The sequence below is a fragment of the Hermetia illucens genome, chromosome 4 (assembly GCF_905115235.1).
Source record: "Hermetia illucens chromosome 4, iHerIll2.2.curated.20191125, whole genome shotgun sequence".
NCBI classification, from domain to species: Eukaryota; Metazoa; Arthropoda; class Insecta; order Diptera; family Stratiomyidae; genus Hermetia; species Hermetia illucens.
This window is the reverse complement of record NC_051852.1, coordinates 34,887,138-34,905,801: the sequence shown is the minus strand read 5'-3', so window position 1 is coordinate 34,905,801 and position 18,664 is coordinate 34,887,138. Positions and strand designations below refer to the sequence as shown.

The following is an 18,664-nucleotide window of genomic DNA, read 5'->3' as shown; positions in this document are numbered from 1 at the left end:
GGTCACTTCCCTAGCGTATCGCCGCTGACTGTTCAAGTGTAGCTTGAGGTCTTTCAATTCAATACAAGCTATTCCCGGAATTCGACTGCCATTCGCCGGCGGAAACCTTTTTCACTGAGAAAGCGACAAATAGCCTGAGAGATTTGTCAATCGCTGGTGGTGTTGAGCATGTAAATCACCTCAGCCATCAACCCATCATGGGGCTCACCACCAAACTTTTCCCTGCGGACTTTAAAGCATCTTTAGAGTTGCTTTTTCATTTATACGTAAATCTTCAAGATTTGAGATATTTTCGAGGGGGTGGAAAAGGGGATGGTCGTTAAGATTATGAAATACAGCATCCGTCTTCAGTGTGACAGTTGGAGGGCTGGTATGTGCTTCTTGCTGTTGGAAAGATAACAGCTAAAATCTCCAGATAGTATTCAGGATCTCTTCTTGAAAGGTGCCTGGTTAGTGACTGTAGGCTAGTTTCCATTCTAGAGTAATGTACAGAGTTTTGATCCCCGCTCTACCTAATTTCTAATTTTGAAGAGACTTTCAGTGTCAATTGCGCCAAAATACGCTATGTGATGCTTTTTTACTATAGAAAAAATAGAAATGCTGCAAAAATATGCTGAAAACTTCGTAGAGTGTACGGTGAAAATCCTGTGAATGAACGCCGGACTGTGGACTGGTTTGTTTGATTCCATTCCGAAAATTTGGGCGTCGAAGATGCCCCTTGCTCTGGTCGGCTGTAAAAGTCAATGAAATAATGCAAACAATTAAGGAAAACTAACATGCGAGCTATATGTAGGTAGCGGAGTCACTAAACATCGGTAAACAAATTTATGTTGAATGTTTGGAGGATTGAAAGAAAATTGTCCATTAACGATAAACGTGGTCCTCTACTGTCCCCAGCTTGACCGGCTAAACGAGGCAATCATGAAAAAGCGGCTAGCACTGGTCAATAGAAAAAGAGTTATCTTCCATGACAATGCCAGGCCACACAGTTTTGATGACTCGAAACAAATTGACGACAGATGGTTTGGAAGTTTTATTCCATTCGCCATATTATTAGGATCTTGCATTGTCTGACCCCCATTTGTTTCGGTCCTTACAAAATTTTCTTATTGCTAAAAAATTGGCAGGCCAAAGAGCCACTGAAAAACATTTCGCAAAGTTTTTCGCTGATTAACCACAGAAGTTCTACACCGATGGAATTATGAAGCTACCACCAATATCATCAATATGTGCTTGATGAAAATTAATCTTCAATTAAGAAAGCTTTTTTTCTGAATTCATCCAAAAATCCGTGGAGGCTTTTTAAATGACCTTATATAAAAAGCGACACTATACGGCACGTGCTGCGTCGAGATAAAATCCCAGAGGAATTTGAAATTCAAAGCGAAATCTCTCAAGGTGCGTTCTGTCACCGACACTTATTCTTTTTCTTGACGGTGGCGTTCTTCATGTTGCCTTGACTGGTGTAAGTGGAGGATTTCAACGGACGATGCTATATTTCCTCTAACACCTAGCCTGCACTGATGACATATCTGTTTTCTTTCATTTCTTTCACTGGGTGATAGACCTTGACCCAGGGTTCTGGATTTGGAAAATGAGGCAAAGGGGGTCGGCCTGCTTGTTCACCGGACTTTTCTATATGCTTGAATACCCAGAGCATTAAAAGTGTCGAGCAGTTTGTATATCTAGGAAGCGTGCTTGATGCCGATCACAGCACCGAATTCGATATTGTTCGTCGCGTTAACAAGGCTTGAACTGAAATTGCCGATTTGTCCAAATCTGAAAATGCAGTTATCGGAACCCTAACATAGAGTTGATATTGAGATCCCCAGCAATGTTCTCTCCGCGTTGCTTTATGGAAGCATCATGTGGAAAGTGATAACCATTACTCTTTGAAAACTCCAAGCTTCCAACAAATCATTTCTGTATTGTGTTGTCGGGATACTGTGAACTAATATCAAACAAGACGTTTTTTTGTGTGCATTTGGCCCAGGTCACATAGGTCACATATTGAGAAAGGGCGACAGCTACATGAACTATGCTATGCAATAGAACCTACTATCTCAGGCTAACGAACGAGTTAGTCGCCCCAGAGCCATACATCGCAGAATATTGAGAGGAGAGCATTAGTTTCTTAGAAAATCGTGGAGAAATCTGAAGTGCGTTGTCAAAAACTGTCAACTATGGCGCGTAGATGGGTTTGACGTGTTATGCCCCACATAGGGGACCCTACAAATCAACAATTAATGATGATATCTGGTAACATCAATAAAATGGCTTTGATGTGGTCTTCTCCATGAGCGGCACATAGCTTCAAACGTTTTGGACAATTTTTCATATGCTGCTGGACCCACAAACGGCTTCGAAAATACTGCGATTGTATACTTCATGTTTGATTTTCGGTCCCTTGATTGACGAAATCAAGAGGAGTTTCGCCGCCGTATCTAATGATGCCCGACGTGCCAAAATCCTCTGTGGAATAGATTCTGTAATCTTGGCGGGTGTAACCTTGCTTCATTGCGAATATTGTCACGTCTGTGTGATCTTCTCCCAATCCAGAGATGCGTCGTGATGAATTAATCTTTTGTAAATCCTTGCTCCCAGGGATGAAAAATTACACTTTTTCGATAATTCGATATAATTTCTTGCTACTTGGTACACAAATCTAGGATTGATTCCGTTCTTCGGATCGGTGAGGTAACCTTGGTTCCAGGCTTAGATGGTACGGTTTCTACCTGCAAAAATAGCTTGTTGGGCCCACACTTTGATGAAGCATTGAATGAAGCACTTTCAAGTTTGCGGAAATTTAAAATTTCAGAACTGTGGGTATCGGAAGATGAGTTGCTGTTTAGGATAGATCACCAAAAAGATACCTTTTATGCAGCGTGAACTGGAATATCTTGGCCATAACATACATAGCCGATAATAACGTTTTATTGGTACAAAATTAGCACAAATTTCATTGCTTGCAGAGAGGCAAATTGAAAACGAAAATTTGTGGGTTACCCTTTTTATGAGCATGGGAATATACGAAATGGTAATGCAAGTGAACTTTGTGCAACTATGCCATACAGACTCTGTTGTTATCTCCACTGTCTTACAAATATATATTTGCAATTTATTGTTATCTGCATTCTACGTGCAGTTCATATGTATGTCAAGAACGAAAAAATGTTCCCAATTAGTTTTATGCCTGTCGTTTCACAATTCAGATTAATCAATGAGCATTGAATATTTACACTTCCATTAGTGTCAGCTATAATATTACAGCCAGCTGGCAACTGTTCATCATATTCTATTAAGATCAAAAGCCCAAATATATTACTTAATTTTATCAGTAATTGGATTTTTGGGAGCATATCGACACCAACGCTTATCAGGAATTGCTAACTTGTTACGAACAAATTGAATATGTGAATATGGATCCCACAGGCTGCGTTCTATTGAAATGTCCATAAAATGACGAATTTATTACCCTCAGCCTGCTTGACTTTTGGAAGGATCATCATAGGAATCTTTTATGTAGGCTACTCTTTCCAAGAGGACCAAGGCCACGTGTATATATTTTTTAACATTGGCATTCTTGAGTTCACAAAACCAAAAAGGGTGCTCCATTTTGATTACAGTTTTTAAGAGTCTTGTTGAAAGCGTTAAATTATGGATGATATTGCTTGGAGAATAAATCTTAAGAAAACATTTGAAGGCTTTTGTTCTCCTTGTTTTGCAACTCCATAATGCATTTACTTTCTATTTTCAAGGTTATGTGAAAAACAAACCGGTTTGTGTTATGCCTGTTTTTTAGTGAAGGGGATATCCCTCATAAATAGACATATGTAATCAGGGGCACGCATGCTAAATTGTTACTGGTTGAAACCTCTAAAATATTCTGTAAACCCGTCGCGGGACCTACCATTCTGTTATTGCTTTCCGCAACTGTACTAGTCTCAGACTGCTCCTGCTAGTATCCATCCATCACGGTGTGTACGGTGGAAAATGGAAATGATGAATGAATATTAAATGAAAATATTACAATATTATAGAATAATATGTTGAAAATATTTGCTCAAAATTTCAGCGAAGAATATTAAAATTTAAGCCGTTGACAGCAAATCTCCCGAGACGTCTCCAAAAAAGTAGTTTTGCGGTAGTCTAACCCTTCATAGTAGACTTGACAGTGGATGGTCGGATTCCAAAAGTTGGTTCTTGTCCCACCATTGTGGATCCAAACCCTCGGCGAGCCAGTCTGTCAGCCTTCTCATTACCAGCAATGTGAGAGTGTTCCAGCACCCACATCAGGAATGTTTCGTTCAGTCGGCCAAGCTTCACAGCCCCTGATGGTAAATCCACACCAACTGGCTTGATATGTCGTTGCTGCTTAGTGCTGGTAATACCGCCTGAATGTCGTTGCAGATTCGAATGGAGCGGCCCCTCCATTTTTGTCGCAGACATTCTTCTGCTGCCAGTGGAATGGCATATATCTCCGCCGGGAATATGGTTGTCGTTTTGCCGAGGGGTCGGGCTAGTTCCATAATCGGATTGCCGAGAACACCTGTACGCCGCCCTCCATAACCCCCGTCGGTGAAAATTATTAAGTCTGTAATCTGAAAAGACTCATCGCCATTTATTGATCATTCTTCTCTTTTGGTGGTTACGACAGTGTATGTCTTTTCAAAGATGAATCTGTAAACATATGATCAGCCGGCGTCAGAGTTACTGGATGTTTGTCAAGGAATTTGCAGATATACGCATGACCGTATGATTGACCGCCTTTCCACGCTCCAATGGGATCGATGATTCTCCCACCAAATTAATCAAACATCGGAAGTTACAATGGGCTATTCATAGTACTTAGATACCTAAAAGGGTATTCGAAGGAATAACAGAACGATAAAGACCAGTAGGGAAACCCCGAAAGCGCTGACCGAATCCTGTTGACGAAGGCAGCGCATCAGAGAGATTTGGAAAATAGAGTTTATGATCAATGGATGGTTGAAGGAAGGACATCCTGAAGGCCAAGGGCCGAAACGGGCGGCAGAGCCTCCACGATGATGATTCTACAACATGAGTACCAAAATCATCAAGAAGGTTCTAAACAGAATATAATTGAGGGGTACCGCACGCTTTGGGTAATCTCTATGCTAAAAATCAAAATAATTCAATCTGATCTGGGAGATATCTACTTGATAAGAGCTGAGAGTAAAAAGATACCCTAGGGTCACGCCCCTTTTCTGGCGCTTTTATTCTATATTCAAGAGTGTGACAACTGAACTGAGTGCTTGTGACTTTGCTTCCTTCCGAATTAATTTAATTTTTTTCCGAATTATTTACTGATTGCATTTGGCATTATCATTAACATTTTTCCATATTCGTTACTTTCCTCGTGGTATTAACTACTTCAAGTGAAGGTGTTTTCTTTTGGTGAATTCAAGTGAAAATTACAGTCGGAATAGCGGCTTTAACGGTCTGTCTAACTACTGGCTTACTGTTTTGGATTTTTTCATCTTGCGTGTTGACATTTTTTATAGTGCAGCAAGCATTGCAAATTAACAATTTATATATAACTCAGTGCGAGAGCGTCTGCCTTTCAATCGCGGAGCCGTCGGTTCGAAGTTGTGGAAATCTGCCCTGAACTTTTTTATTTCTATTTTTCAAACAATCTCGCAGTGTATAATCCTGTTATCCAAATTACTCTTTCCTGCCCCCTTCGGCGTGCTATTCCGTTTACATTTTCATTTTAATCGACGCAACTTTTTGTCTGTGCATAATAGTTCACCTGCGATTTGCATATTTGTAGGCAATTATTTTATATTTTACTTTATTGAATAATGGCGTCACCTCCAATTTACGACATCCGATGCGCACAGTGTAACGAGCCTGAATCCGCGCGCTCTAAGTTCCTCGATTGCGACGGATACTGCGGGAAATCTTACCACCTCAAATGTCTAGGTATTCCCGCAGTATTCTTAGAGATTCGAGCAAAGTTCGCTAAAAACATTTCTTATCGCTGCAACACTTGCCATGGCTCTACGCTGTCTGATGCAATACAGTTGCTCAATAAACAGTCCTCGACCTTGGCCGCCATTCAGCGTGCCATTGAGACTTCCGCTTTGGTACCGAAGTCAAATGGATTCCCTCTACCGGCCGCTTCTTCTACTGTACCTCCAGCTGTGTCTGCATCTCCTTCTGCCAAGGACGACCATACGAAGCCCCCCGATTCAGCCCAATCACTGAATTCCGCCGATTACGTGAACCGCAACACTGGTGCAGTGCCTAAAATGCAGCGATCGACGTCGTCATCTGCATGTTCCCGACGGCTCAGGAATCCGTTAGACGAGACTGTGGCTTCCGAAAAGGCGCTTTCTACTGTGCATAACAATGCGGCCTCAACATCGTCTCAGGAGTCTTTGCACCAGGCCTCTCATTCTGTATTGAATTCGCCTGCAATGCCCTCCTACATCAGGGTTGCTCCCACTGGGTCTACACCCCTAATCCAGCGGCCCCCATGCGACGAGTTACGGTCCACCGAGTCTCCGATCCTGTCTCACTCCATCGCGCCTACGAGGGGACAATATCCGCAGCCTCCTCAGCAAGTTTTGAATCGGAACACAGCCGCCCCACTCTCTGACATCGTTCCAGTCGCCAACGAAGCTCCGCTTCCCGCTACCGCCATATATCCTGGAACTTCAACCAGCCATACCAGTGGCCCCAAGTTAAAAGTGGCGTCCCCACCTAAACAGCTCTTCATCTCCAGGCTAGCGTTCACAACGTCTACGGACGATGTTCTGGAGTATATAAGGAGCAAAGTTGGTTTACTTTCTCCTCTGTCCTGCATTAAACTCACAAAAGACGACAACACCGACCGGGTCATTGCATCGTTCAAGGTTACTTACCCACACGAAGTTGATGTCCTCGGCAACCCTTCTTTCTGGCCTGAAGGAGTATTCATAAAGCCGTATAAGCGCCCCAATTCGCGGGTAAATTTCAGGGCAACCCGCCTGCCTCGCCGAGCTATATAACTGGATCCATGTTCACTGTCCGTATGTTTTATCAGAACGTCAGGGGTTTAAGGACCAAGCTGGGGGCCTTCAATTCATCCGCGCTGGTTCAGCAACACCATGCCATCTGTATCACCGAAACCTGGCTAGACGATGCCATATTATACTCCGAGCTCCCCGAAGGGTACTCAACTTTCCGTTGTGACAGGGACCGGGATGCTTCTCGTAAGTCCACTGGCGGTGGAGTCCTAATTGCTATAAAAGATTCACTCCCCGCTGAACTCGTCTTCTCCTCCTCTGGCTTTCCTTTTGATTGTGTTGCTCTTCGTGTCTCCCCGCCCAACTTCCTCCCGTTCATTGTTTCTTGTGTTTATGTACCCTGTGCTAGCCCTTCTCACCTGTATGAAGAATTGTTTGACAGTTTGTCTGATCTCCTTACCGTCAGATTCCCTTCCCTCCCTTTCTTCCTTTGTGGAGATTTCAACCTCCCCATGCTCAACTGGCCTAATCATCCTAGTCTTCCAATTCCTTCCAACAACCTCTCCCATTCTTTCCTCCCACTTTCTTCCTTTATGTATACTTGCTCTGCCCTGAATTTCAACACCACCAAAAACTCCTTGGGCCGCACTCTCGATCTCTTCCTTTCCAACCTCCCCGAGCGCCACCTCTCTTTATTTCCTGGCACATCCCCGTATGTAAAAACCGACGCTCACCATCCCGCGGTTGAATTTGAAGCGGAGCTCCCTCGTTCAAAACCCAAAACCAAGCGTAAACCCACTAAGTTCAACTTCCGCAAAGCCAATTTTGACGGTCTGAACTCAGCTTTAGCGTCTTTCAACTGGGTTCATTTATTAAGTAATTCATCGTGTGATCAAGCTCTTAACACCTTCTACAATATCCTCTCTGATCTCCTCTCCTGTTATGTCCCTTCTTCCCCTCCCTGCCTACGTTCTTTCCCAACTTGGTTCACAACGGAACTTCATATTAACATGCGCTTGAAACATACACTGAGGAAGAAGTTTCGGGCTTCTAAAAATGACGCCGACCTTGCTCAATTTAAAGCTATACGATCTACTGTGAAGTCAATGGTCAGAAAGGCGCGTAAAAGGTACCTATTGAGCGTCGAAGCCGCCCTTGCCCGCGGTAACTTAAAACTCTTTTGGTCTCACGCTCGCAACTCTCGTTACCCAACTCATTCTGTCCCTTCTTCTATCAGCTTCGCTGACTCCACTGCCAACTCCCCACAACAATCCTGCGACCTTCTCTGCACCTACTTCTCTTCAGTGTTTTCTCCCTCGAGCCCTTCACCCTCTTCACCTTTCATAACCACTGACTCCTCCGAATCAAGAGCCATTCCTCTCCTTACGCCTTCCTTGGTTGAGTTCCTCATTGGTAACCTTGACCCCAATGTTGGACCTGGCCCCGATGGGCTTCCTAATCTCTTCCTCCTTAACTGTAGAAAACACATTTCCCTCCCCCTGTGTATAATCTACAACAAAAGTCTAGACGAATGCTACTTTCCCCGTCTCTGGAAAGAGGCCCTCATCATTCCTATCCTCAAGAGCGGTGACCCTTCCCTTGCTGTGAACTACCGCCCCATTTCCCTTCTCTCCTCTTGCTCCAAAATCCTAGAAAGATACGTCAACGACTGGTTGACCGCGCACTTCGGTCACCTCATTGTCAAAGAGCAGCATGGTTTCGTGAAACATAGATCAACGGCTTCAAATCTTCTGGTCTTTACCAACTTTGTTGCTAAACGTTTGAATTCACGACAGGAGGTACATGCTGTTTATACTGATTTCTCCAAAGCCTTTGACACCGTTGACCATAACATTCTCCTCTCTAAACTTTCTTCGCTAGAGTTCCCTCCCTCAGTCATCTCCTGGCTTTCCTCCTATCTCTCATACCGTTCATGCAAAGTTTCTTTTCATGGTCACTCATCTCGTTCCTTCTCTCCTTCCTCTGGTGTTCCCCAAGGCTCTATACTTGGCCCGCTACTCTTCCTGTTTTTTATCAATGACCTCGCCTCCATCCTCACCTGTCCGTATTTGCTTTACGCAGACGACCTTAAATTGTTTGCCTCTGTTTCCTCTCCATTGGACTGTGCTCTCTTACAATCCAACCTTGATAATTTAGCCCGTTGGTGTTCGTTCAACAAGCTAACACTGAATGTCAACAAATGCCACTGGATGCGCTATTCCCTGAAACCCTCCCCATCATCCTTTTCCTATTCTCTCAGTGGTCAACCCCTTTCACTACTGACCTCCTTCAAAGACCTGGGTGTAATATTCGACGATAAACTTCGTTTCAATTCCCACTTCGTTGACATCATCAATAGAGCTTCCAAAATGTCTGGTTTTATCCTACGTTCCTCGTCCGACTTTACCTCAATCCAGCCCTCCTTAACACTCTTCAATTCCCTTGTCAAAAACATCCTTGAATACTGCTCTGTAGTCTGGTCCCCCTATCGCATCCGTGACGGCCGCGCTCTTGAAGCTGTACAACGCAAATTCACCCGAACCCTCTTTTACAAAAAGAACCTTCCACGGGTTGATTATCCGTCACGACTCCGCACCCTCAATCTCCCCTCCCTACAGCAACGCCGTATCTTCCTTGATATGTGTACTCTTTTCAAACTCTGCAATGGTCTGATGGACTGCTCCGCCAACTCGGATATTACTCTCCGTATCGCCTCGTCTCATAACACACGTAATGCGGATATTTTTGATGTACCCTTCGCGGAGCTCGAGATTTACTTTCACTCTCCGATCCCGAGGTTTTGCCGGTCCTACAATGCCCTACAGCTTGGTTCCTTTGACTCTATGTCCCTCTCTAGCTTTAAGCGCAAAATATGTCATTTACTTGCTCCTCCCTCTGAGGACAATATGTAATAAGAAATTTGCTTTCTGTGTATTGTCCTCATTAAATAAATAAATAAATAAATAAATAAATTATATTCTGGACAGGAGGAGGTGAAGGTGGTGAAATTGTTGTCAGAGATGTTCCGCTCCGATATCAGCGACATTATGGAAGAGCGTTTTCGAAAGTATCCCTGTGGGCTGCAAGATGCGAACTGAGTATAAATCCACCCACAAGGGAGCTATTGCTATTTACTGTCGAGACAAGAATATCCCAATTCCATCCCCCGTGGTCAAACGGATAAAGATTGGCACTTTCCTTCAGTGTAAGGATCCAGGGCCCTATATGAAATTGAAGCGGAAACATAGAACTGAGGGCTTTGTATAGCCCCCCACGTTGAGTGAGGAGATGGGAGACCGAGGATAGTCCTTTGAATGTACACAGCCATAGTCTATCCCATTCTTGAGTAATAAATACAATTAAATTAGGGTTAAAACTTAAGAACAGCGTATCTAGGTGCTACTTGCGGCGAGCCTGCCCACAAGATATCCTTAATATACTTCTACACCTCCTAGCCATTCCCAACGGATTACGTTACAAACAACTCGAGCTTGAAGAGAAATTTCGGGGCGAGACTTCCCACCAAGACAGAATAAAAGACCAATGATATGCTCCAGGGATACGATAAGGTATTCTTTATTGATAGATCAAGGATGGTCTGCGGAGTCGGGAGTGTTCTCAGGTACGCACAGTGTAGCCCAGTCGTACGATCTTTTAAAATATATCGATGTATTCAAAGTGGGAGTTGTAACGATCCGAGACCTAAGTATAACATAGCAATTCTGACCGACATCCAAGTTGCATTAGGACACTGTACTCAGTGTTGGCATCCTCCATATTGGCAGGCCAGTGCTAGTGGTGCTGAACAGTTTGGACGACACGCTTTAACTCACCCTTCTTTTTGTTCCCAGTTATATCAACATAGAGGGGCGGGGCTGATTGTCGATGGGTGTAGTCGGTTTCCGTTGGCGACTTTTTGGGTCAAACGTGCAATAACTCGTACACTACTACGCCGATCTGTACGGGGCATTGACATATAAGGGACTGTTACGCCAGACGTGGCACACCGTACAATTCGCATTGTCAGAGCTGTTGAGAGGAGGGGGAAATTCCTTTGCGATTGTCCTCTAGCTATAACCTGGCTGGTGACACTGCGTCAATCGTTCTTTGGGGACTTCAAACGGATCGCTAGTTGGAAGCTGGGGGAGCAGCTTTTTGTGTAACCACTGCGGGCTGGCTCTGGAGATCTAAGCCGGATAATTTATGCTCTCCCAGTAATCAGAATTTAGAAGTTTGTGGCATCAGAGCGACGTGGGGGGGCTCCTCACACTGGCCGCCTGTACGTACCTATCAACCTCTTGATTGGGGACGAAGTTATCAAAGGCCATGCACCGATGCTGTCAGTTTGTCGATCGGCAGTTTTATAAGTGATGCGGGAGCGGAAGAAATTTCCGGAACCACTATGGATTCCTTGGACTGGCCTGCAAGAATGTGGTTGACGTTCTGAGTCATTTGGGTTGCCTGCTCAAAAGGAGGTTTTCGATGTAAAAAAAGGGGAAACTGATAGCGTTGCAGGTTGTTCACATCGCACTGCTGCAAGGTTCGGATCTCATCGAGGCACCGCAAGCAGAATACACAAAAAGGTTATGGTAATGGCCCCGTTAATGTTCCAGATACTCTTGATTGCTATTTAAATCTACAGGGACCTCTCTAGGGACCGGCCATTCTGTACTTCGTTAAACGCAGAATGATATATAGGAGAGGAGGTTCGATCAGTGCTCTGCTCCACTTTCCATAGTCCAACGAGTTGTCGTTGTAGATACGCTCCAAAACATTGAGCTTTACTTGTGACTCTTGTAGTACAGCGTTTCGGAAAGGAATCAGTACGTAACACATGACTAACGGTTTCATACACTTCCATGAATGTTACATACTTCTTATCCTAGTTAGATTCGAAACGGAGCCATGATGATGTAACTGTCTAAAGGGCGAAAACTAATAATGGGGAGGGGATAGGAAGAGGAAGTCCGGTTGATGCCTATTTACCTATAAGCGTTGAATGAAATTTCGAAAAGGAATTAAATTACGCAGGAAGGAATTATAGGGGAGTATGAATGGATCGTGCTGTAAAAACTTGACCAGAGAAAACCTTGGTAAATCGACGGTCACTTTTGTAAAATGCTCGGAGCTGTATACTTCTCCAGACATCTGCTGCAAGAACTATATCGATGCTTGCAGGAATGTTAAATCGACTCGTCCTGTCAAATAGACGATATTAGCGCGTGAAAGGGAATTCCATTCACCTCCACGATAGGGGTACTATGTAGCAAGCGCAGTTCTCCGCAGCTCAATGGGCTGGAAAATCGAAGAGCGAAAAGATTTGCTTTGGAGATCACAAAGATGCTGAGCACATCTGCTTGAAGAACCAGAACAGAGCCCGTTGCCGAGGATGACGCCAGTGATTCCACACTACTGCTCTGCCGGTCTAGAGGATCAGATTGCCGAAGTGGAGCCCGTAAAACATAGTACAGTGTTTACTTCCACAATTCTGGCCAAAGGCAATTTCCCTTGAATGATATCCTAATTTGAGATTATTAAAACGAAAGGCCGAGCTGACTCAGAGAAATTATCGGTGAAACGAGTAGCCAAATTGAATCGCACGAGCCATCCGGATGATGTACTGATCCGAACTAGTGTTTGTTCTTGTAAACGGCGTTACTTGTTTGATTCGGGATATTATCGCAAACATGGAGCGAGGCACACAAGTTATATTGTGCCTCGATGCCTTTAAGGGGGCATCCCGTGTGTCGGGTTGGAGAAATCGTTTTTTTTTTTGCATCAATTGTATCTATATATAGTGGAGAATATGTGGACAAAGGGATTTTCCGATATTCCGAGTCCTTCAGAAATTACAGCGTTAAACAGGTAAGGAGTTTGCATCCGCGGCTAGAGTACTCGATGAGAAAGAGCATCGAATCTTTTTTTACCCGTTAGTTTTTTACCTGAGCCTTATAAATTTGAACACAGGTATAAATATAAAAAGATGGAAAACCAATCAATTGTCTAAACTTATTTGCTGTTTGGAATAAAAAGGATAATCCAGTCTAGAGTGAGCACTGAAAAGCGTTCAAGTTATACTCAGTTATATTTTGTTGTAAGTATTGTGCTGTTTGTGTGTTCAGTGATTTTTTTAAATGGATCATACGAAGGGAGATCGCTTTAACGTTCAACGTCATGCTCGCACTAAAAAACGAGTATTTCATGGGAATCGATATTTATCAGAGAAGAAAAAGGACATCAACATCAGCAAAGAAACTTTTAGCAAGCATGAACATGGATGTTCCAATTGCGACAAGTTTTGTATATTATATATTGGATTTTGCTGGAGTTTGCTCCGGTATTTTTGCAGATTTCTAAAAATAATAAAATATACGTAGTAGTAAAAAAGGAATACCTAGGACATGTCGAGAAAAGAATGGGAACGCGGCTTAGAAATGCAAAGAAGAATCACAAAGGCATTGGTGGAAAAGGGGCTGGAAAACTTACTGATAAGGACCTCACTACATTTCCTGGGCTGGCTATTCGTCGACACGCAAATTCGATAGAAGGAATAAAGCAAGAAATTTGGACTTCTTCCATAAATGTTCTACGGACGAAAATCCTCAGCATCAAAATTGTCCAGCAGGCGAGGACAGTTGGTGCAAATGGCGGAGAACTGGATAGTTTCCACCACGAGAAGGCACCTTTGACTGAAGAAGTTCAAACAGTCATCAAACCAATCTACGAAGATTTGTCACGAGATGTTCTCTTGAACAGATGTTTAGGAGCAGAGAGCCAGAATAACAATGAGTCGTTAAATGCATTGATCTGAACTTTCGCTCCTAAAAACCTTCATTCTAGGGTCAAAGTCGTAGAAATAGCCACTTTTCTGGCTGTAATTATTTTCAATGTAGGATTCAATGGCATTCTCAAAATCCTAGTGACAATGGGATGTCAAGTTGGTCACATATGTCAGGTTTATGCTGACCGCCGTAATGAAGCGCGAATTTGGCGTTCCGAACGACGATCGACTGACCTCGCTAAAAGAGCCACAATTGGCACTAGAGAGCACCAATCGGCCTTACAAGACTTTTCTGAAGAAACGGAGGGTGCTCTCTATGGACCAGGTATAGCAGATTAATGGTGAGCTAAAATTTTACTGTTGATAATCACATTTAAATTTTCAAATGCATTTTTCTTTAAACTGCATGTTGAAAATCTATCCAACCAAATTCTTTGAAATTTTCACGACTTCTTTAGTACATATTTTTACGGTCCGCAAACTAGGATAATTGCAATCGGAAGGGTAGTTTTTTTTTAATTCATAAAAAAAGCCGTAAAAAAACACCAAAATCCAGAAAATTAAGTTTAAAAGCCCACCAAAAATTTACCTTTTAATATTTTCTAATTATCCTAGTTTGCGGACCGTAGAATATTGTCCACATTAAAATGCCGTTTAGTTTTTTTCCCTCAGATGAATACAGCGCCCTCCAATGTGGCAGCAGAAAAACACCTTTTTTGGAGATGGGTGCATAAATTAACACCTGTTCCGAAAACTAGCTACGAAATCAAGCTGAAAAATTTATCACATATACTAGAGATATCAATAAACATATGATGAAAAAATCACGTTTCTATCTTTATCCAGTCTTTCAAAATAATTTTTCAAAAAAAGGCAAAAAAAGCGGCCTTCACATGGGATGACCCCCTTAAGGAACTGGTCTTGCATCTGCCGCTTTTCAAGCTACACACTTGAATGATCCATTGACAGTTAATCAACTCGACTATTTCATCGCCGAATGTGGACGGGAGTTTAGAAGCAAACCAAAGGTAGTTTGGCGCCTCTGCTCTTTATTCCTACGATGATGAAGATATTTAGTGTTACCAGTAGTAGTTGATAGAGCATTAATATAATAATCGTTGCTGCAACAATCCATATTGGATCAGGACCTTGAAGTGTGTTAGAGCACTTCATTCAAGACCGTACTACAGTACTGTACTGTAGAAGGCGATGTGGTCAGCATTGCGCTCGTTCGAGATTATTACCTTGATTTGACTCAGGTACTTACTCACAGTCGAGTCGACTGGTATCTGAAGTCAAATCACGATACAAATCCCACTGCCGCCAGCGAGATTTGAACCGCGACCTTCCGTATGGCAGCCTTGTGTTTTAACCACTCAGCAATCTGCCATTGTTCAATCTAATGTCATTATCAAGAACTACAAAATTTTGCAGAAATACGACCTATAAAGTAAGCCACAATATTGGAAAGTTTGGTGCAATTCCACTATAATTAACAATATCCTTGTAGTTCAAATTTGTGCTTTTCCTTGGAAATTACTGCTTCATAGATTGTCAGAATAATATTAAAAGGAACAATCTTTCTTTCAGAAAATATTATATAGGGAAATCGTAGAACCGTTTGTATCTATCATCTTGCTCCCGTGAAAGGTTTATTTTTTCAATTTTATATTTGGAAGGTGAAATCATTCTGTAATGGACTCCCTCATCTGAACTCCAGTATGGATGCTGTATAAATTTCTCTTTCTCAGGAAATTGATTTGATTTTGCAGAAATTGAAATCGCAAAAAAAATTCTTTATAACAAAATATTCATGAATAGGTGGGAGGTAATTAGCTTCTGCCTAGGAGCAGTATGTGTTCCTCTCATATGTTCCTTTAAATGGTCGAATTTAAGGGGAGGAAAAATGCTTCAGAAGTCAGACACTTCATTAGTAATTATTTAATTTGCTCTTTTGATGGAATTCTAAAAATGATTATTCAATTTTTGAAGGATCTGTATCTCCTATTTTATCCAATTAACTTTTAGGTTTTAGTAAAAAGTTCAAGGAAAATATCATAATTTCCACTGCTCTTAATTTCCATTTGCTCCATTTGCTCCCCCCCCCCATTTGGTCGTCCACAGCATTTTGAGCAGTCCGTTTCTCAAAATCTTTAAATTTTCTATTGAAAGCTATATCTAGCCTGAGGAATACGCGAGAATTTTGTCGATTTTCCTTCGTATCTGTTACCCTTGGACTTTGCAGCCTTTTTAAATATTCATTTTATATCTCCTGCGGTATTTAGGTTTTTTTCATGTCACATTTAATGTATGTTAAAATTCGCCTCTATATGCAAAAGCCACGTACAAACATTCAAATTGAATTTAAAATGCTCTGTCCAACTTCTATAACAAGGATTCCCGAGCGACTATTTGGCTAGTTCGTATCCTTTTTCTACAAAATTTGCATATAACAAGGGTTATTGGTAAAAAATTTGTTACAGCTCACAACGACGGATTGTCTAGGAAATTGCTTTTCATGCAGTTATCCGGACTTCCGCAGCAGTAGTGATGGAGGACGGAGGGATTAGCGTGAAAGTTGCCAGGAGCAGCTTCGCTATAAATGTCTTTTCGTCCTTCAACAAGTGTCCTTCGGTAGTCTGTCCTTCCATCTCTTTCCCTTATCAATCCTTGCAAAATGACGGACTTTCAAAACGCAAATTTTCTTCTGTGATATATGTATGCTGCCACAAGTAGCTATAAATTTCAAGGGTGGTTACATCTAATGTTTTTTTTTGTCAACTTTCCTTTTACAGGATATGAATCTGCACTGCAAAGTTTCGAATTCTGGGAAGCAGCTCGAAGGTTCTGATCATCAAACATTAACTTCAGAGCGTCTGCACTGAAGTACAACGTCGTTAAGGGAGAATATTGGATACGCTCCTGAAAAAACAACTACAGTGAAATTTTATTTTGATCCCATGTGGAAGGACTTATCATCATGACAACGTTATTTCGCGGAATCATTTATATGTTCGCTTTTGGCTGTTTATGTGAGTATTATTTGCATTCATTCATATAAAAGTCATAAGATTTTGTAGAAATAAGTGATTACGCTCCCGCAATTCAGTATGGAAGAGCTGGAAGCAAGTTGTAAACTTAGGATCCTGCATGCATAGGTAAACAAATTCCAGAGTAAGATGCTTCATATTATTTTGAACAAAAGCTGGAAATACAATTTATATCCAACGAACCCAGCTTCAATGAAACCTGATATGTCTGCAAATGTCCTTATTGTACGAGTGTTTTAATGTCAAGCCAACCTTCTCCATGGAAATGACATAGAAAACGAGGATTTAAATTCTACTTACGTTTCTATGTAAAATTGAAGAGTATTCTAGGCATTGTTGGATGGAGATTGAAGTGTTTTCGTCAATTTGTCAAAAGAAGCCAGTTTAAATCGTTTCTATGCTAGATGAAGGTGTTTTGCCGATTCTAAGGAATTCACTGCAAGAAATATAAGCTCCTCATTCGTGGCAACGTAGATACTGTGTTTTCTGTAATCATGTCGTTTTAATTTTGAATTCCAGGAAATAGAGTTTCTTCCAGATTTGCGAAAGGGGAACGCAAAGGTTTAGTTTTAGGTACTAGCTTTAGGGGGAAAGATTACAGAAAATCAGGTCGTCCTCTGAGTGAAGTACGGCTCCAATGTATGCATGCATGTCTCAGAAATTCGTGCTTAAAAAATTAGCGTTTTTCTTTGTAACTCCTTCATTCATCTAGAATGTCGTTTCTTAAAGGGTAGATACAGCCTTGTTACAGCTTTTTGTAATGGACCAGTTTGTTTTTTAATAGATCAGAGACCTACTCGAAATCAATTGAAGACAAGACTTTCCCTGTACCCGAAGAAGTGTTGAAAAATACTAAACACTGTAGGAAATTCTGGAGAGCAAATCAATTTGCTTTTTGTCTGTCAGATTTTTGAAGTTTTCCTTCACTTGTTCTAGGATTACTTTGAATACTATCGCCACCCATTGACCTAAGGTGTAAGAAAACACTCAAAGTATTCTCTGCTTGTCGTAAAAGACAACTTCACGGGATAGAAATTAGTGGGTTAGTACCCTACAAATTTCGAAAGTCTATTGTTATTCGATAACGATATCGAGGGCTCCCAGACTGCCTCGTTTCTTCAACTTCAGCCGTTTCCAAGACCGTCTCCCTTGCCGAAGACCAGGTCGCTGGGAACTCATAGGTTCTGCCCATATACCAAATTAGCTGGGTTGGCAGCAAACTGTTCGCTGGTGACTGTATGGAAGCCAAGTAAAACTAAAGGCAAGACCTGCAAGACTAGGATGGATCGCCGTACGTTATAATGGCAGCCTTTAGCATCCAATGCTAACGTTTCAGCATCCCATTGGACTGCGATTGTTATATATTTGTTCGCTCTCGTCTTAAACCTCCCAAGCTCCGAAAGAGAGCAGATTCGAACTGCTTCCCCTGGCCAGTGATTATTACGACTAGAACACCAAAGCGCGGAATCCACTCTCGACAGAAAAGTCCTACAATGTCGAGATGTACGGTGTGGAATCAGATTGTTGACCTAGAGAATACTCCTATTACAGTCCTGCCTGTAAGTGCACTCTCTGGCCTAAGAATTAACTTCCTCCTTTATGGACGACCGTGAATACTTGCTTGGGATTAACCGTTTCGTTGCCCGAATGTGTGCACCGAGCGAACCACTTCCTTATGAGAAGCGGCCGGAATACATGGCCTAGGCCCCTTTCGGAAATCTCGCAACAGATATATAAAGCGAGCCGAAAATAGGGGACTTCTTGAACTTGGATTTGGAGTCTGACTGCTGGGTCACAGCAATTGCCGAAAAATCAACTGGGAAGTTTATCTTAAAGATCCGAGACAAAGCGTCAGCGAA

At 42.2% G+C, this 18,664-nt stretch overlaps 1 protein-coding gene across 1 annotated transcript in view; it reads left to right on the top strand.

The window, feature by feature from the left end:
* Positions 1 to 18,664, top strand: part of LOC119656105 (relaxin receptor 2) — a 330,485-nt gene that overhangs the window by 120,812 nt on the left and 191,009 nt on the right. Inside the window, exon 2 of the mRNA XM_038062420.1 lies at positions 16,551 to 16,787. Within this exon, the coding sequence (XP_037918348.1) occupies positions 16,736 to 16,787 (52 nt within the window). The 5' untranslated portion in view covers positions 16,551 to 16,735. The remainder of the gene's footprint in view (positions 1 to 16,550; positions 16,788 to 18,664) is intronic.